We start from the raw sequence: 19,996 nt of genomic DNA on the forward strand, positions 1-19,996 counted from the left end.
CTAGCTTATTCTGAAAACCATATATATACTGAAAATTAAATACTAAAAATTGACTGTTAACAGTTATCATTAATGATAAGTGGCTATATTGTATTTGTGCCTAGATAGGATGTAATTGAATATCTTACACACTATCAGATGAAACATTGCTGCTTTCTCATTTTTACCTATTTCCTCCTGTTAATCATTTATTGTATCCTTAATATTTATGTGTCTCACTATTAATTGTTGCTGAGTAATAGCTCTTTGCATAATGCAAGAATTAATGATTATTTTGTTACTGACAGACATTTTCAGTTGCTGAATATAGACAACTACGTAGATAATTTGTAGGAATATCTAGTGTTTACTTGCAGCAGTCTATAAGCCACACAAAATTGTCCCATTATGATGCTGTAGTGATGTGCTGTGAAGAAGTAGCTGTGCGGTGTGTTCTGCACGGAAAGAGATGGAGTAGATATCTATGGCTTCACCAGTGTGCCTTCTGTCTCTGACCCATACCCCATGCTATAGCTGTTGCCTACCATGGTAATGGGCAATACTGGTGTAGTGCCACACTGGGCCACTGTTTCTACTTTGGACATTCCCTGTAAATATTTATATGCTTGAAAAATTATCACTGTTACTTCATAATATCATTCTTCTCATGTTTTGCATTGTTTCACTCATAATGAACTCTACAGTAGCTAAGTACCCTGACCATACTAAACTAACATGATAGTCAATGCTGAAACTTCTATGCACTCCTCCAATTGCACACTGTAGACAGATGTGGTAGAAAGAAGCTATTGGGCGGAGCATCATGTGGTGCATGGCACTTCCCTCTACCACTTAACTTCTTTTGTGCACACCACTATAGGAATCAGCCATGTCCTCAATTTTGTCATGATTCCAGCATGTTATCATTATCATAGAAATAAACATGGACATACTTCTTAGTCCTTGACCCACAGAGTATTGTTTCACTCTAATTATATGACATTTCTACCTGAAGTTCCATCTTATTGTATGCCAAGTAACTTGAGCCAGTTAGATTTCTGCTCTTGACTTTATTGGCCACAATCCGATATTCTTACTGTACTTGATACAGAACTACAAACAGCATAAACCTGTATATGTGCAGATGACTTAATCTGTCCACAAATGCTCACATATGGTATGTGTGTAACATTGGGTCGTCTGACCATCCATAAAAGGGATTGACCCAAACAGTTACTGAGGAATTTTGTTATTACCATCAAATGAGTGAATACCAAGGCAACAATAATAGGTAGAAATACTGTAGTTTTGTTTGTTTGCTTCAAAAAAGCATATAACTTAATCATCCAGCAGACCCTCTTCAGTATTTTGGAAGAATTCAGTTAATGGGGAAATTTTAGAGCCCATTGAGATTAAGACAAGAGACAGGTGGGGAGATGAACTGTCACCCATTTTGTTCATGATCATCATGGAAGAGATAATGAGAAATTGGAATGATGTCACAAAAGAGGAAGGAGTAGAAGAAATCTATTAAGATCCAAAGAAACAGAGTTTGAAAGTGGAGTGCCTAGCATTTGCTGATGATTTGGCATTGTTTGCCAACAATAAAGAAGACGCTTTAATAATGCTCATGAAACTGCATGCTTACTGGCAAACAGTTGCTAACACCATGGTCCAGAGTGACTTTCTTACATATTCCCACAAATTTTCCTTAAAACTACGTAGCAATATTACAGAATGAAGAGAGACTTGGAGGTAAAGAAAGGTCTAACCTGCAAGAAGTTGGCAAAAAAATCATTATTTTTTAAAGTGACTTGAATAGTTATTGCTCCATGTTAAAAAATCACTTTTGGTCTAGATACAGGATACAAAGTATCTTCATCCTCTTTCTCCCTGTTGATTAGTTTCATTCACTTGATGTTTATGAAGAAAAATATAGCAGTGCACAAGTAAAAATATGACAAAATCCTTTAATAAAAACATTAAGATGACTGAAAATTCTTTCTCACCCCATTACTTGTAAATAATGGAACAGAAGAACATATTTTGAATATGTTGATTTTAAATTTGGTGTTATAATACATACTAATCAACTGTAGAAGAATTCGTTTAAGAAATTTACATCAAATTGTTGTGAATGAATGTTAATGCAAAACATGTTTATTGAGCAATGAAGTATTTTTTAATCATTCTAGGGGATAATTGATGCAAATGTTATGGGTGGCATAGCAAAATACCAACAAGCATTTCTTAATCCTGAGTTTGTGAAGTACCACCCTGAATTCTCAGAACATGTACAACGTTTGAAGAATCTTACACTTGATCAGGTAAATATTGCACATTAAATGTTACTTTCTTCCTTAGTGTTTAATGCCTTGTGTATATGTGATAATACTACAATCTCCATCTAATAGGTGGCATACAACATTTTCAATATAATGACATTAGTGGTGTGAAAACTGTGCTTAGTAGCTCTCTTTTCTCTCTCTCTTTTTTATTTCTCTGGACAAATTTAGACAGGAAATGTGTATTACACTCATTATTCATGTTATTTTATTCTTAAATTTGTTGTATTTATCATGTTTTTGTGATGTGTTTAAGAACATAATCCCTTAAGTCCCTAAGAAAGTAGCAGACAAAAATTACTATGCTGATTCTATCTCCAGCTTTGGAGTGCTCTACTGATTGAACAACTACTGTGACAGTACCCTGACTTTCTTAAATCAAGGAATAAATAAATCTGGAATTTGCAATAAAAAATTTAGGGTCTAAATAATTTAGAATGACTGAATAAAATATTAGTATTCACGACAGACTAGTCAAAACAGTGGAATTAAGTAACATTCTGTGAATCTGTCTCATAAAAAAAGTGACTAACTAAATTAGTATCTGTATAGATTGATTTCGTAGAGACCTTTTGCAGCATCCATGCAATTTGTTGTGTGGTGGGTGGTGGTGGTGGTGGTGGTGGTGGTGGTGGTGGTGGTGGTGGTGGTGGGTGATTACAGCAAGAGTGTGACGGGCACAGGAGGGGACACATAGCTATCTATGCAGTAGTCACAGTATCTGACATATTTTAACAATACTGAGGACCATGGAAGTTTTTGTCACTCCATTGAAAAATAACAACATCAAAAAGTGGTAGCAAATAAAAATTATGGGGAGCAGCAAGAGATTAAAGAAAAGTGAAAGAGATTGAATTTTGTTATCTGACTGAGGATGATAAATGAACAGTGGAAATGCTGATTAAGAATGTGCATGACTGGGTAATCTAGGCAATAAATTTGATACTTGTATCATAATTTGTACATGAACATGATTCTTCATAGTCCTGGATGGAATGCAAACAATGGAAGGAGTGAAGTAAGCTATGTGCTATATAGATTAGTTGTTGAGCAGTAGATAACCATACACACAAGATTAAATTGTAGCTAAGCTTCTGAACAATTTTGTTCCTTAGAGCTAACAGTTTGACAATTGTGCCGCATTGCTAGGATAATGTAGCCTCATTTTTTCCATATTTTTATTTTTTACTTTGTGAGCTATAACAAAGGACAATGCCTAGTGTCCTCTCTCCTAAAGCTTAGCTACAGTTCAGCCTTGTTTATGTGCCTGTCTATTGCTCAGTGTTTCAATTATATGGATATATGATGAGTGTTTACCTTCTCTCCTTCCATAATGTTTATCTGTTTAGATAGTACAGGAAAATGGCAACAGATCTCTGAAGATACATTGATGTGGATTCCAGTCAAGAGTGATGGATTGCTTATCAGATATTGCAAGTGTGCTGATTCATTTCCTTATGTGGTGTATCAAAATATTTATGAAACATTCCAGAAACTGTTACTGTAAAGTTATGATAATGAGAGGACTGGAAGAGGACAAGTGACAAGTGAAGTGTCCCAATGTTAAGATGATAGACTCAAAACTGAGAAAAGTTGGGCTGAAATATCAAATTTTCCATTTATGTCAAGGTGTGAGAGTCTCTTTGCCAAACAATCAAAATAAATTTGAACTTGTTCATCAAAATGTAAGAAATGTATTAACAAAGAAAGATGACATCCTCATACCATACAAGAAATTGAAAACTCAAAAAGTATTTCTATATATATGTGTTATGCTTAACAGTGGATCATTTGTATCAGGCATATGGAACTCTTTCTGCCAGAGTTAATATTTCCAGAACTGCTCTTTCATCCAGAACAATAGCCCATTCTCAAAAGAAAAAGATTCCTGTTGATTTGGATAGCCTGCTAGTGGTCTTTAATACAACTTTATTAGGAACCCAGTTTTTAGAAACAATCCTATTTTACTGTGAGTAAAGAGACATTTGCCATAATATGGGCAGTGTTTTTCTTTAGATAATATAAAGATTTTGAAAAAACTCCTTATCGGCATGAAGGCAGCAGTAGATCTACAATTACAAACAAAAAAATTCTGATTTATTCTTCCTGATTTGCCATACCATTGCTTTGGATTATTGGATATTTTCTCATGTAGACCTTGAAAAGTTTGTATATGCTTTCCTCATTTCTCTGGAAGAAGAAACACCTGTTTCAAAGCATGAGAGCCATGGGTTTTTTAAGTGTATCTGTAGAGCAACTATTGTTTTTTTATGCCTTAAGATAAATGGCACTTCCTTAAGTGTGGCTGCATCTCCTTGTTAGACCATGAGACTCCTGAACAGCAACTTTCTAAGATATTGCCCTGTCACTGTAAGACTGCTCAATACCCTGTTATGGAATGTGGCAGCATGGACGATAAAGATGAAAGAGGTCTGGAAGAAAAGGCAAAGTACAAGGGTATAACAAAAAGTTAGATATATGACAAAAAGAGTATCTGGATGCTGAGAACAATTAATGCTTTCATACTGGCTTTTGATAGCTCATGGTTTTTATGAGTACTGCTTAAGTGTTTGTAATCCCCACCAGATCATAGTAAAGGAAGACATTTAAGAGATTCAGAGGGGGGGGGGGGGGGTTCTAGGAGGACAAACGTATTGGTGCATTTGCATCGAAGAAAGTAGATCAATTGCCCAGCCAGGCTTATGAATTATTTGAATGTGTGGTCTCTGTTCCTTTGAAAGTACAGACACCACACAGCTCCTGAATGTGTGAAGCCCTATATGCAAATTGAAAGGGAGTGACTGCTATCGGCTACAGTGGGACATTATGCGGAATCAGTGGCTAAGAGTGAAAATGGGTACCAGATTGGGATTCAATCCTTTGATCTCCTGCTTACTAGGCGGGTGCAGTAACTACGGCACCATCTGGGACACAGCATTATCACAACTGCATGGACTATCTCAGTACGCCACACGGCCAAGCCACACTTCCACCAAAGACCACCTATCTGCTGTCCCTGTACCTTATACTCCTGTTCACTACTTAGAGATTCCCACAGGAGGTTGGAGGTACTGGTGCATTTGAGTGCACTTGGTGGGAGTATGGATTGGCCATGAGGTGTACCGAGATAATCCGTGCAGTTGCGATAATGTTGTGTCCCGGATGGCACAATGGTTACTGCACCCGGGTTCGAATCTCGGTCCGGTACACGTTTTCTCTCATCGCCGCTGATTCCTCATAATGTCTCACTGCAGCTGATTGTAGTCATTCTCCTTCAATTTGAATATAGTGTTTCACAACTGCGTGATATGCATGGTGTCTGTTCTTTCAAAGGATTAGATGTGTTGATTTAAAATAATTCAAAGCTTGGCTAGACAATCGATCCACTTTCTTCATTGTGAATGCACCAATACTTCTGACCTCCTGTGGGAATCTCTAAGTAGTGAACAGGAGTATAATGGACAGGGACTGTGGATAGGTTGCGTTCGGTGGGAGTGTGGATCAACCATGAGGCATACCAAGGTAGACTGTGCAGTTGTGATAACGCTGTGTCCCAGATGGTGCAGTGGTTACTGCAAAGTAGATCATAGGTTTTAATCCTGGTCTGGTACACATTTTTGCTCATTGGTGCTGATTCCACATAATTTCCTCCTGCAGCTGATAGCGGTCATCCCACTTTAATTTGCATATAGTAATTCTCTTGCTGTATTTGTAAGTGGAACAGAAAGGAAAATGACTAGTACTGGTAAAATATACCCTCCGCCATGCACTGTTTGATGGCTTGCAGAGTATGTACATATATGGAAATGTAAACAGAGGGTATGATTGTACTCACATGAACTTGAAGCCCCAGAAATAGTATCTGATGCTGCATCTTACATGTCAATGGTTTAACCACATGGCTGTAGCATCTTTTAACCAGCCAATATGTGAGAAGTGGGTGAAGGAGGGAGGAGAGTGGAGAAATTACTTGTTAATCAAATTTTAAATGTTGTTTTATCTGCTTTGACTCTTTCATCCCTCTTTAAAGTTTGATTGGATAGTATTAAACAAGTAGTAATGTGATCTAAGAGAAAATACTTTCCATTCAGCCACTTTGACTCCCAGAGCCTACTCCCTAGCCTTCAATGACAGCTGGGTGTGCATAAAAGCTCTTGAAATGTCTATTCTGTGGGCCACAAAATTCTTACCTGTCTCTGTACAAAGTAAAGCACTAACTAGAAGAAGTGGATTTTGAGTTCCTCCAAGAATGTTCATGTACAGAGACCATATACAGGCGTCCACAAAATATAATTCTGCTCCCATGATCACTTCTTGATATCAGTTCGCACCATAGCCACTCATGTTCAGTTACATTCTTTATATATAGGAAGTAATGCTTACAATCTGGTAATATTTCTAAATATGTTATTCCACACATTTGTTTCTGTGCTGCAGCTCCATATCCTAGAGACTGGTCTTGCACTTCATGGGCAGCTTGCCCCTCCGGGTGTGCAACCACTTCACCGTAGACTGTTGGAGAGGCTGTCACAGTTACGTCAAGGACTGAGAGAGCTAGTTGCTATTCGCTCATCAAGAGGGCATTCTTGTACAGACTCAACCTCCTGTGGCAGTATTCTAAGGTATCACTGCATGATGTTAAATGATTATTTATGCTTTCACATCTCCTCAGATGTTTGTTTAAACTGCCTGAAGGTAAATCCACTATGTAATCCAGATATCACAACTTATGTTTAGCATGATAAAATAAATGACAATCCTAAATTTAATATCAGCAATGTATGATCAAAGACAACCACTCACTTTTAGCTAACAGTAAATTCTGGTGAATGCTTTTTTCACTTTGGCTACTTTACTTAATATGGAAGTAATTTTTCAGGATAAAAAAATACATAATATTATTTATTAGTCACAGTAGAACACAATACTTACCTCTTATAGACAACAATCACAAGTGTTAAAGTGAGTCGTGGATTTTATAAATGAAATAGCATGACATAAATTGAGACATACTCAGGATTGTTGCCAGAAAGAGATGTAAATTGAATGTACATTGGGAAAATAAAATTGTTTCCGTTAAAGAATGTCTGATAACTTCTCAGACTATGTACTTGTACATTACTTTTGCATGGGTACTTGTACATTACTCTTGCATGGATTTAGGTGATTTGTTGAGACAGTGCGTGTTTCGGGAAGTTGCAGTGGATGGTCTTGACTGAACCTTCTCCATCAGTTAGGGGCATAGCATACTTTTTCAGACAGCCACTAAGTCCCTCCTAACTTTTGAGAGACACTTCCAGAAAGTGGGACCGTTCAAGCAAGAGGTTTTTTCCCCATGAAACCTTAAGGTTGGAAACTTTTTTCTCAACCTCTGTTCTTGGCATAATGCATATCAGCTACTGATTGACTTCTAGAGTGAACTCCTCAGCCTTCAGTGATGGCTGGGTATGCATCAAAACTCTTAAAATGTTTATTATGTAGTCCAAAACATTCCTATCTGTCTCTATACAAAGTAAAGCAGTCACTACAAGAAATGAATTTTGAATTCCTCCAAGCATATCCTTGTTACAGAGGCCATATATAGGCATCCACAAAATATAATTCTCCTCCCCATGATCACTTCTTGATGGCAGTGCACACAATACTCACACATGTTCAATTACATTCTTTACTTAGGAAGTAATGATAGGCATATAAACAAGATGGTAAGCATTGTAGCTCGGCTTTTAAGTTTGTGTCTTTGATCAGAGCCACATGCATTGTGTGTGTGTGTGTGTGAAATTAAAATGAGTGGTTGCCTTTCCTTATACACTTGACAGCTGACAGCTTATGATGCTATTTTCATTTGTCACTGTAAAATTGTACAACACACAGTGTTTTTTAAGTATGATCTTGAGCAAGGTGTTGTGTCTGCCTATAGTCATCACCCCTTTGAGAGCTTCATTTTTCCTCTTTGAAGCACTAAAGATAAATGGTATCTCTTTCCTTCTAACAAAACTAGGAGAACCCAAATTCACTTCACTGCAAATCTATAGATTTGAGGGTCCTGTACATGTTTAGCTTTTTAGTGAGTTCTTACAATAACTTGTGGTTTAAAAATTTGATAACCAATTGCAGCATGCCTCTACCACCCCTTCCTATGGAGAAGAAGATGCTCATGCAGCCCAATGAAAGTCGCAGTAATCGTTCCTCTACTTCCAGTGGAGGACCATATAACCACTTTGCTCTAATGGATGATCAGGTGACAGATGATGAAGATATATATAGCAAGCCAGTGGTGAGTCTTATAGTGCATGATTGTAGAACATATTCATCATGATGTGCCTGATGGTTAGTGATGGTATTTCAAGAAGGGGAACTGATAATCTGTTTGTCATTGGGACAAAGATATGTCCTCAGTCAGAGATGACATATGAAACCAAGTATCCCACCTTCTGAAACATATGTATTTTTGCTTAACATGATTGAAATTATCTTTTAGAAATTCTGAGAAATCTATAAAAACAGCAAGCTTTGCGAAATTTCTATCTCCGTCTACAACTAAAATTTACAAATTACAAGTCACTTTACAGTGTATGTGGGAGGTACATCATCTACCACTATATATATTCCTCACCGCTCTATTATTAAATTCCACCTACCAAATAATGTGACGGATTATCTCACCGCTTTTTCATAATTCTGAAAGACTGTTGTAGGCAAAGAAGCAGGGCCAAAAGGTTATCAAATTTGTTACTTTTGACATGCAAATTCTCAAGGTTTGTGGTGCCAGTCCAATATTATAAAATCTAGAGGACAATTTTCACTTTGCATCCCTCCCACCAATCCACATCTTGACATCTTGAAAACCCACCCAGTGATCTTCCTTAAATCAAAATTGGAGCATGATCTTATCTTGTACATAAGTTCATTAACATGCAAATGTTTCTGGGTAAAAAGACTAACCTGCCAGAAGGTATTAAGCAGTTGCCATGAAAATATTACTTTAGAGGGGACAAAGTCACAGATGCAGTCTGCTCTCATTTATATGTTTTTAGTGTTCACATTAAGATGTTTTTAGTTTTGGAAGAAAGCTGTTCTGATGTATTTCATATGTGTTCCATTCATAATTAGATACACCTGAAATAACTCTTTGTAAACTGATCCTTACCTTGTGTAAGTTTTGTGCCCTCTTGATTGTTCAGCAAACTATTTTGTTATAGATTAGCTATATGAGACCATAACTAATTCTCAGAATATTTTTACTGTAAAAGCTAGAGTGCAAATTGGTGAATTTATTGGTATGAAAACAGTAATGGGTCATTGTCTGAAACATAATAAAAATTTGGTGCACATTTTAATGAGGGGTGTTTTATTTTGATACTAAATGTATTTTATTCAAAACTGAAGCTAATCTCATCATCTCAATTTCTAGGAAATGAATGAGAGCCATGTGCCACCACCACCTCCACCTCCACCGCCGCCACCACCAATACCAATGCGTGAGTCACGGCCACGTTCAGCTGGCTACAGCCTGACAGATATGGGACGTATAACAGTTCGAGGAACTCTTGAATATTCATCACTGCCACCTGTAAGCCTAAACAGGTAAAACAGGAATGTGTTCATGTGTATCTGCATTTTTCTTCCAGGTTAAAACAATTAGATAGGGGAGCTATAAGCTTAACAGTGTGTCCTTCAATTTTCATAAACAAAGCAAATAATGGAAATCAGTTTTTAATAATAAAGAACACTTTGAGTATTATAAGTGCATAATGTCTTAAGGAGAACAACAAAACTGAATAAAACATTTTCCAGAGAGAACTTTCCAAAACATGGAAGCACAGATACTCACTTTTTTAATAAAATACAACAGAATCATGTAACTTTTATAGAGACAATTTTTTAAAAAAACTTGCCTTCCTATTACTGCAGTCATGCTACAATATGTTAATATGAGTGTAAACAAGCTCAGTTGCTATTTGTACTCCGTAACTTTGAAGGTCACTATTCTAGAGTCTGTGGATAAGGGATCAGACTTGTCAGTTATCAATCCAAGCATCTTAAAATCAAATTACTTACCTGGATACTCCATTCTTAGTCTTGCGGGTTTCTTCCACTGTTGGATACCTAGGTATCTCCTATTTGGGTAGTAATTGTTGTCTCAGAGAATGATTTCAAGTTACTGTGGAAATCGTCTTGTGTTAATATCTTCTATGTCATCCCAATACTCTAAGTGATCATGGCATCATGTAGAGGACCAAAATCTCTTTTCATGCTTGAAGAAATATGCAGTTCATGAAAAGCTTGCAGTCACTTATGTATTACATAGTCCCAATGACATTTTGTGCATCTAATATGCCTCTAGTCCCTCTTCTTCTAAGTGTGCAATGAGACTTAATTTCAGCATAAAATGGGGACTTACTTGCAAAATGAAATGATTGCTACTGATTTATACCAATGCAAACTTTCCTCATATTACACTAAATAAATGGTACACATACTTGTTCATCTTGCACACAGGCCACCTTCATGAAAGCATTTGTGAACTATATGTGCAGATACAGGTTAATCAGCACCCACCATGTCACTGTGCAGACAGAGAACACATTTTCAACCATCAAATTCAGAACTTTTGTATGGCCAAAAATAGCATGGAAGGGCAGTTGATGTCCTCTAATCTTCAGGAAACAGAAGTTCTTTAATTATGACTTAAAGAGAGAAAAATGAGAAAGACAAATGTACTGAGTACAGTACATCTGAGGACACATCACTCAGTATTCCAGATATGGAATATCAGAAAGTAAAAAAATGTAATTAGAGTACTATAAAAGACAAGATTTAACTTATATGAATTAATACCACAATGAAAGCGAACAGAATGATGTTTGGCTAGAGAATTGCAGTCATGAATTTGTGGTGAACATCTCGATATTCCAATGCCCACTGCAATTATAATTGATCATGTCATTGGATTAAAATGGGAATACATGGGAAAAATGAGTTCCTGAGCCCCATGTTCAACAGTGTGCACCAAGGTGTATGCTCCAAAACACTTGTGTCTGCACCAGCATTGTACTTTGTCATCATATCTGCCACAGTTTGCTGCCTATTCTTCTTTACAGACTGAGGAAGTGTCCGAACTCCTGTTCGGTGTGTCCAACACCTTGTAGCGTACTCACCGTTTCACCATCCTTCAGCCACTTTCCATAGGTACTCACAACAGTGGCACATGAACAGCCAACCAGCTTTGTATTTCCAACATGATTGCAAAACCAACAGGTGGCATTCATTCTAACAGTGTGCAGTTGTCATAATATTTAATCACTTATTTTTCTGATTATCTTTACATGCTAACTTCCCCCTCTCAGATAGTATCCTACTTCCTCCCTCATTTGCCTGCTGTTTCTATGTGATTGTTATTTCATAAAAGCACAAGAGAGAAATCTTAGGTCCTAATATGCTGTTTGAGGAAGAATAAATTAACCTGTCTACTTGTCAAGGAAGTAAGAACCTTTTCTCTATTTGACATGTGTTTGGCTTTGCAAGTGCCACATCCACCTGCTCCTCTGCTCCCTCTTGTCCTTTGTTTTCTTTCTTTATGTTTGGTAGGGTATTGTACTATAAAGAGACAAACAACAGCACTGCCACATTGAACCAAAGTTTATTCTTCTTCCACATACAAGTGAACAACAGTTGAAAACACAGACACAAACATAGAAACAATCCAGGTATTGATACAAGCAGCTGCTGGCAATAAGTATGAACACAGTATGAGAACAAGTAAGTGCCTGCTGCATTGCACTTACAAAGAGAAGGGCTCCGGTAGACTGCACTGTGGATACAGTGCTGTTTGCAGAACTCAGATGGCCCACCGCTGGCAGCCTCTTTTGGCTGGCCTGTGCTGATGCCATTGGTGAAATATTTGAAGTGCAGCATGACAGTGGTGGCTTGGTGTCAGTGCACATCCCCATGTATTAAATACCGTGTTATAGCCCTCCTCCCTCCTCTTGGGGAAAGGACATTCCAGTGATGTAGGCATCGGGGCAACTGTTGAAATGTTCATGGCCTCTGGAGTGAATGCCATAGGTGATGAACATAGTGGCAGAAGGAGATTTTGGGCCAGAATCAGTGATTAAGGGTAAAAGGGGTGTGGCTATGGACATGCAAGGTAGTTGCCCCCCCCCCCCCCCCCCCCGCCCCCCAATGTGGTGGGACTATGCTGGCGGTGAAGGCACCAGATGCTTGGTCAGGGTTGCCATTGTTGAATGACCTAAAGGTGTCAGTCGAGCTGGAGGCAGGTTTGCCGGTGTCAGGGTAGCATCATGGGAGAGCCTAGCATCAGGTTCAAAATGGTTCAAATGGCTCTGAGCACTATGGGACTTAACATCTGAGGTCATCAGTCCCCTAGAACTTAGAACTACTTAAACCTAACTAACCTAAGGACATCACACACATCCATGCCCGAGGCAGGATTCGAACCTGCGACCGTAGCGGTCGCGCAGTTCCAGACTGAAGCCCCTAGAACCGCTCGGCCACTTCGGCCGACTAGCATCAGATTCCAAGGTGCTGGACCCTGCAGCAAATTCAGGAGTTGGCAACATCCACAAGGAGATTAGGTCCACTCTTGCAGTAGGGATGCCCTGCAAGGCTGGAACAGGTGCTGAGGGAGGAGGGGGAGGTAGAGGCGGCAATGGCAGAACCGCAGCCCTTGCACCACCAGCTGAAAACTGGTGTGCACCATACAGAGGCAGTGGCCTCGGCAGCTGTGGATCATGGCAAGAGTCCACTTTGGTCGGTGATCAAACCCCCAAGCTCATACTTCGGAGCCATGATTGAACTGTGATGAGGACCATGCTTATGGGCATGACATGGCAGGAGCCAATTCAGGAGAGTGCATGGTTGGCAACCATGGAGTGTCTTGGCTGGACTCCAATCTCCCATTGGTGTAAACCTGCAGGAATTCGAGAAGCATTCAAGACAGGAATCTGTAAAGTAGTTCTAAATTTGAACCTTGAACATGCGGATGAGATGTTCCACCCAACCATTAGACTGGGGGTGAAAAGGGGAAGCAGGGGAAGCAGTCATGTGGTGACTGCATTGATGGGTGCAGAAATCAGGGATGACCTGAGGCACAAGCTGTGGACCATTATCCATGGTAAGTGTATAAGACAGTGCTTCATAGATAAAATTTTGGAGAGTGCCTGAATTGTAAATATGGCTTGTGTCAAAGAACAGGGGATAACTTATGGAAATTAAGAGAAAGCTTTGACAACCAACAACCAGTAAGAATTTAGGAAGAATCCCATGAACTCAATATGGATGCATTCCCATGGACGTTGCAATGTGGTTCATGAAGAGACCATCACCCATGGTGCCATCTGTTGGGTAGCACACTGAGAGCAGGCTGTGACAAGGTGTGCAGTGTCATTATCGATTCTGGGACAAAACATTTGCAGACAGGCCAATTACTTGGTATCCGAGACCTCCCAGTGTCCCTGATATAGGAGCTGAAGCACATCCTGTCATAGAGGCAGCTGGGATCACAGCCCTAGGCGACTGACAGAGGGCAAAATAGTTATACAAAGGATCAGAAGCTCTGCCCAGAGGCCTGCATGGCCTACCTTGCTGAATGAGCTGAAACAGTTGGTGCAAAATCATATTTGCAGCTATGGCAGCTGTGATCTGGGAGCCTCTAATAGGAAATCCTTCCACTGTAAGTTGTGCCTCAACATCTAAGTGAAAACAAAGGAGTTCTTTCTGATCAAAAATAGGAACTGGCCCCACTGGAAGCCGAGACAGACCATGAGTGTTGGCATACTGCACAGTTGGCCAAAAATTTATTTCATAGTTGTAGTGAGACAGAAACTAGGCCCAGTGCTGGAGATGATGTGCTGCTTTGTCAGGCAATGAAGCAGAAGGATTAAACAATGAAACCAAGGGCTTTTGTCAGTAATGAGGTGGAACTTAGACTTGTACAAGAACACATGAAAGTTTTTGAGGGCATACATGATAGCAGCACTTCCTTTTCAACTAGGAAGTAGTGCTGCTGTGCAGAGTTGAGCGTTTTTGATGGATAAGTTATCACAAGTTTGGAACCCTCCTCATATTGATGTGTGAGAACAGCCCTGAGCCCATACTGCAAGGTGACCATAGCCAAAACCCAGTGGTCACCAGAATGGAAAGTAGCCAAACAAGAAGCAGAATGTAATTTAGATTTGAAAGCATGTGTAATAGATTTTTGGCAGTAAGCAGTTTCACCTAAAATTGGTTGGAGGTCTTTCACGTTTGTAGGGTGAGGCAGAGCTGTGGCCACAGTAACTGATGAAGTGAAGGCTTAACACTATACTGAGAAACCTCAAACCTCAAATACACAATGGATGACTGAAAAATGTGTGACTTGACCAAGTTCATTTCAACCCTGTAGTATGTAAGACTGTGAACAAGGTGCGTAAGTTATGTAAATGCTCTTCCATGGATGCATTGATCCATCATGATGGTGTTATCAAGATAGTTGATGCATCCCGGAACACACATAATTAGTTGTTCCAAAAAACACAGAAAAATTACTTGGGTGCTAGCTACACTAAACAAGAGGTACTGATATTGGTATACCAAAAGGATGTGTTAATCACAAGGAGCCATTTAGAATCCTTATCCAGTGGAATCTGTAAATAGGCTTCAGATAAATCAGTTTTGGAGAAAAACTGGCCCCTGGTGAATTTAGCCAATAACTTGTCTGGATAGTGTAAAATGTAGGTGTCATTGATAGGCTGTAAAGTCACCGCAGAGGCAAAGCTAATCAGTTGCTGCAATGACCTGTACATTTATGGTGTTAATTTGATGACAACATACACATATCAAGAAACAAAAGTGATGCAGGTTCCTGGAGTGGGGTGAAATGGCTGAACTGGTAGAGCTGAGGAAAAGTCTTACACATGTTTAAATCAGTGACTCCAAAAGTGAGGAAGTGTTGCCGAAGCTACTTCTTGTAAGCCTCCCAGTCTTCATCACATTGTCATCAGGGGAAAATGGCAGATGATATGCTGATGGTGTGGAAGCCTGCATAGTCAGTGTGGCTGACAAGTTCATAATAGCAACTGTAAGAGCATGCTGCTGCTTGAAGAGAGATTGGAGCTCTGCCTCCTTGGATGGAAGATCCAAAGGAACCAGCAAATAGACTGAGCACACGGAAGTGAACACCAGACTTGTCACCAACTGGATCATACTGTAAGACAACAGCACATCCAGGGCGAACCAAAGTTTATTATCCTTCCATATACAAGCAAACAACAGTTGAGGGCATAGAAACAATCCAGGTACTGACACAAGCAGTTGCTGACAATAAGCATGAACACAATATGAGAGCAAGTACCTGCTGGAATGCACTTACAAAGAGGAGGGCTCCAGTAGATGGCAGAGCAAATGCCATGTCATGTACACAAGTCATGTGTCCCAGCACAGGTGGCCCCTGGTGGCTAGCCCAAGCAGATGCTGATGGCGGAAAATTCGAACTGTAGAACTGTAGCATGCCGGCAGCCTGATGCCATGGCCCAAGTAGCACAAGTGTTAACAGAGTTTTTAGGTAGATAAAGACCAAAATAATTACTTGATCCAACAATTATAAGGAAATTGAAAAAGGCGATTATTTACAGTTGTTCATCATAAGATCATAATGAAGTAGACAACAGTGACTTACAAATGTAAATTTCCTCTTGAGAATATAGAACTGTTTTGGGAACAACTTTTCTTTTTGATAATTCAATATTTTAAAATAAATCTTTACTATCAAGATTAATTAACAATATTAGTAAGTTTTGTTTAGGAGTGTCTTTAAGATTATTATCACCCATGTGTAGCTCACAATTATCTTTTCATGTTTGTAGAGATTCTGCAGAAGGTGACACAGTTTCTACAATGCCAAGACCCCCCAAACCAACACATCAAAGATCACTCAGTAAACTACTCTCGTGTCCTGCTCCAGCTAGCTACAACAGTTCTGAGAACAGCAACGGCAGTCAGCTTCGGAATTCATGGTCAGAGGCAACTACAGATGAGGCACCACCTCTACCTCCGAGAGGACAAAGTTAGTACTTCATTTCTAACCACTTGTTGAAAATCATTTAAAATTAGGCACAGTTTTTCCTTTATAGTGACTTGTTTTTAATTATAATTTCTGAAGAGTGCTTAAATAGTATTTGTGTCTGAAGAGCCAAGAAATAAAACATTCTTTGCTTGTGGCCCACCATTGTAGTGTTATATAGTACATTCTCATCATTTCCTTGATTTTGAAATAGAATATTTCAGTTTAAGGTCTGAGGACTCAGATGTCGGGGGCTCACATGTCTGTAAACTAATAAGAGTTTTATAAATGGGTCTATCATCCTCTTCTCTGTCACAAAACCACCTTTATTCTTCATACATAAGTTCTGTCCTTTTTTCATCCTGATTGTAATGTTTCTTCTCAAACACAAACCATAAGTGTTTTGCTTTGGTATTTATGTGAGATTCTTGTTCTTCTTTGTATTACTACGCTCATGATGCTCTGTTCTATTTTGAGTGATTGAAACCACTCATGTTTAGATGTAATTTAGTGTGTGGTATGCAAGTTATAGAATGACTAAGCTTTCTGTTCAGCATGTATTCAGCCAGTATGCCTGGAATGAATGGTTCTGATCTCTCTACATTTCCATCATAATCTGACTGGGCACGATTCATGTGATTCAAGAACTGATGCAATGCAGTGTTGCCATTGCTGTCAGGTTAAAAAAGCTTAATGTAGCCTAGACATTTTACTGGTTCATGCAGAGCAGTTTACTCTGAAGTCCATTCTTAAAAATACTCTACAAATGGGTTTTTCTACGGCTAGCAGTTATGATGGACCCCTGCTATTTACTGTGTCACTTAATACTATACATAATAATCAGAAAATATGTTGCTATGAAGCTGTAGTGAGGTAGTCTGATTATTTTTGTGTCTCTTCCTTTGGTACCATCACGGACAGAAAAAGTACATTAAGGGTCACCATTACATTGTTTGAATCCGGATCTGTCACAAGAGTTGTCAGGCTCTTGACAAAAGTGATGGCTTTCATGATGTGTTTTCCTCTCTGACCCACTATAATTCCTAATAGTGTTGTCAAATATAAGGCCAGGGAGCAGATTATTGGAAGCTGACTGGACATAGGTAAGAAATTGAAGTGTTTATACTCATATGAGGGCGAAGGATTCCTTGCTCCATTAACCGTGTCTTGGATGACCTGGCATGCTTGTCTTATTTTGTCAGTGTATTAGCAAGTTTTGTTACCAGTTATTTAATCTTCAAGAGTTAGAAACATTAAAAAGAGTGATATATGACTACTAGGATTCTGTTCTGTTTTTTTTTTTCTTTTTTTTTACAGCTTTTGTTCCTTGAAATTAACTATTTTATACAAAATTTCAAGTATTATTGATAAAATTAAAATATTTAATTGAACATTTTTTCTGCAGCTCCAGACCGAAGAAACACTAGTTTATTTATTGATACAACACAAATGCCACCAGCTCCACCAAAGAGACTCATTAAAAAGGTATGTGAAATACATATATCAGTAATTTCTGTCTTGAAAACAAAAGATAATAATATTTTTACTTAAAAAAATGCTTGGGTGTTAATCAGTGTTTTTGTATAAATCCACAGATGTATCCTAATATTCCTCTTTTTCTCATGCTCTTCCATGGTAATTGTCAGGTGTGCTTCCATGTTTTTCTAATTCTGTAAGCCACTGGAAATCAGTAACTTTCTAGCAGCTGTTTCGGGCCATATGTAAGATGGAAATTACAGAAGACAAAAAGTGATGGTGGGAAAAAAAGGACCAAAGATGCTGTACATTGAAAATAGGCACATGTATGTTAATAATGCAGTTGATACTGAACTTTAACAGATCAAATCAACAGGATCTCTCATCACATTAATGACATGTAGCCACAAAGCAGCTTACACACTTGCTTTCATTGTTATCAAAGTGTAGCATGAGTATATAGAGCTGCAGTTGCAACAAGATAAAAAGAGTCATACTGCCAGTGTGATGAAAAACAGGCATGTCTTTTATTACAGTTTAACTAGATGTGTCTGCTGTAAATAAAAATTAAACAATGTATTAATGTGTTATCAACAGAATACAACTCATGGTTTACTTTGATTAATGAAGAAGCTGCTTGAAAGTCTCTTGGGCATGCAGCCATGCAGCCAGATTGATTGTGGAATGAATTTTCAGTTGTGTAATGTACCATCAACAATTCATTCCACAATGATCAATCTGACTGGATGCCCAAGAAACTTTAAGACAGCATATTTACCAACCCACGGACACACAATGAAGAAGCTTCAAGCACAGCACTGAATATTTTGCAAAAACAAGGCTATTATATAAAATGAGATGCTTATCATTACCAATGAGGATTTCATCCCATTAGGTTTTCATACATATGTCTCAGTTTTGGCTTTGAGATATATTGCCAATATTTACATCTACAGAAATACTGTTTACAACACTTGCCTATGCCACAACAAAACATTTTCTTTTACGTATTTGGTTGAAGAAGAGGATGGCTGCAATCTCCACATGGTCTCAGTGCTGTGTGGTGCATCTTAATCTGCTACATTGTATAATCATCCTACTGCCTTTAAAGAAACCATACTATTGATGGACATAGATGAAACTTTTGTAGTTCATATCCATGAAATCGTTTTAATAAGTATTGAGAGGCTCTGACTTGTACCTCCAAGATAAAGTTAATTTAGTCTGTGCTCCTACAATACAGTTATTTAGTTATATATGTTTAATGCAATCTTTAGCAACTGCAATAAAAGTCTTATTAAGACCAGACACGTTTTGCTTTATTTTAAAGCATCGTCAGAGGTCACTATAACAGTTTGGTATTTTATCTTATAATTTTGTTAGTTATGATCATTAACAGTTCACATGGTTTAGTTATTAGTATAAACAATTTTTATTCTTTTTGTTACTCACAGGTGTGTGTGTGTGTTCCTCTCCCCACCCCCACCCCCACCCTTCCCCCTCCACACACACACACACACACACATACACACACACTCACAGACATGTATCTGTTGAGTTTTTACACACGACACTTTCACTGTGCTTGATATATTCACACTTCCATGTTAGGAAGTATCACTGTCCTTTTGCCATTTTGCTTGTTTTGTTTTGATATTGTAAGATGCATACATGCTTTGTTCATTTGGATAGTGGTGGAAGTGTCTGCTATCGATCTGTGAATGCTTATGTTCTCTGACAAGAGAGGTGCTCTCTCTCTCTCTCTCTCTCTCTCTCTCTCTCTCTCTCTGTGTGTGTGTGTGTGTGTGTGTGTGTGTGAAGAGAGCTAATATGTCCTAGCTACTGTGTGTGTTAAGTTATTGCTTTGCTATGGTACAGTGGAGAAAGATCTAGTATTGCAATATTACCCAGTCTGGGATATTATTTTGTGGTGTCTATGAGGTTGTTCTTTCTCAATGATATGTTTTATTAATTTAAATAGCATCTAGTTGCTGAAGTTTGTCTGGGAAGTTATTAAGTGTTTGCTCTCTGTTTTTGCATTTAGAATTTGGAAGTTTTCTTGTAGGTTTAGGAGATGCTTCTTGTTGCTGAATCTGACTATTTTCATTTCCTTTTCTATTGTGATAGGATGGTG

The 19,996-nt window shown here is 38.5% G+C and overlaps 1 protein-coding gene across 1 annotated transcript in view; it reads left to right on the forward strand.

Moving 5' to 3' along the window:
- Positions 1 to 19,996, forward strand: part of LOC126248717 (dedicator of cytokinesis protein 3) — a 1,129,652-nt gene that overhangs the window by 1,092,935 nt on the left and 16,721 nt on the right. Inside the window, exons 32-37 of the mRNA XM_049950022.1 lie at positions 2,175 to 2,306; positions 6,762 to 6,946; positions 8,442 to 8,601; positions 9,739 to 9,911; positions 16,190 to 16,389; positions 17,792 to 17,871. Coding sequence (XP_049805979.1) covers positions 2,175 to 2,306; positions 6,762 to 6,946; positions 8,442 to 8,601; positions 9,739 to 9,911; positions 16,190 to 16,389; positions 17,792 to 17,871 — 930 coding nt within the window. The remainder of the gene's footprint in view (positions 1 to 2,174; positions 2,307 to 6,761; positions 6,947 to 8,441; positions 8,602 to 9,738; positions 9,912 to 16,189; positions 16,390 to 17,791; positions 17,872 to 19,996) is intronic.

The sequence above is a fragment of the Schistocerca nitens genome, chromosome 3 (assembly GCF_023898315.1).
Source record: "Schistocerca nitens isolate TAMUIC-IGC-003100 chromosome 3, iqSchNite1.1, whole genome shotgun sequence".
In the NCBI taxonomy this organism is placed as follows: domain Eukaryota; kingdom Metazoa; phylum Arthropoda; class Insecta; order Orthoptera; family Acrididae; genus Schistocerca; species Schistocerca nitens.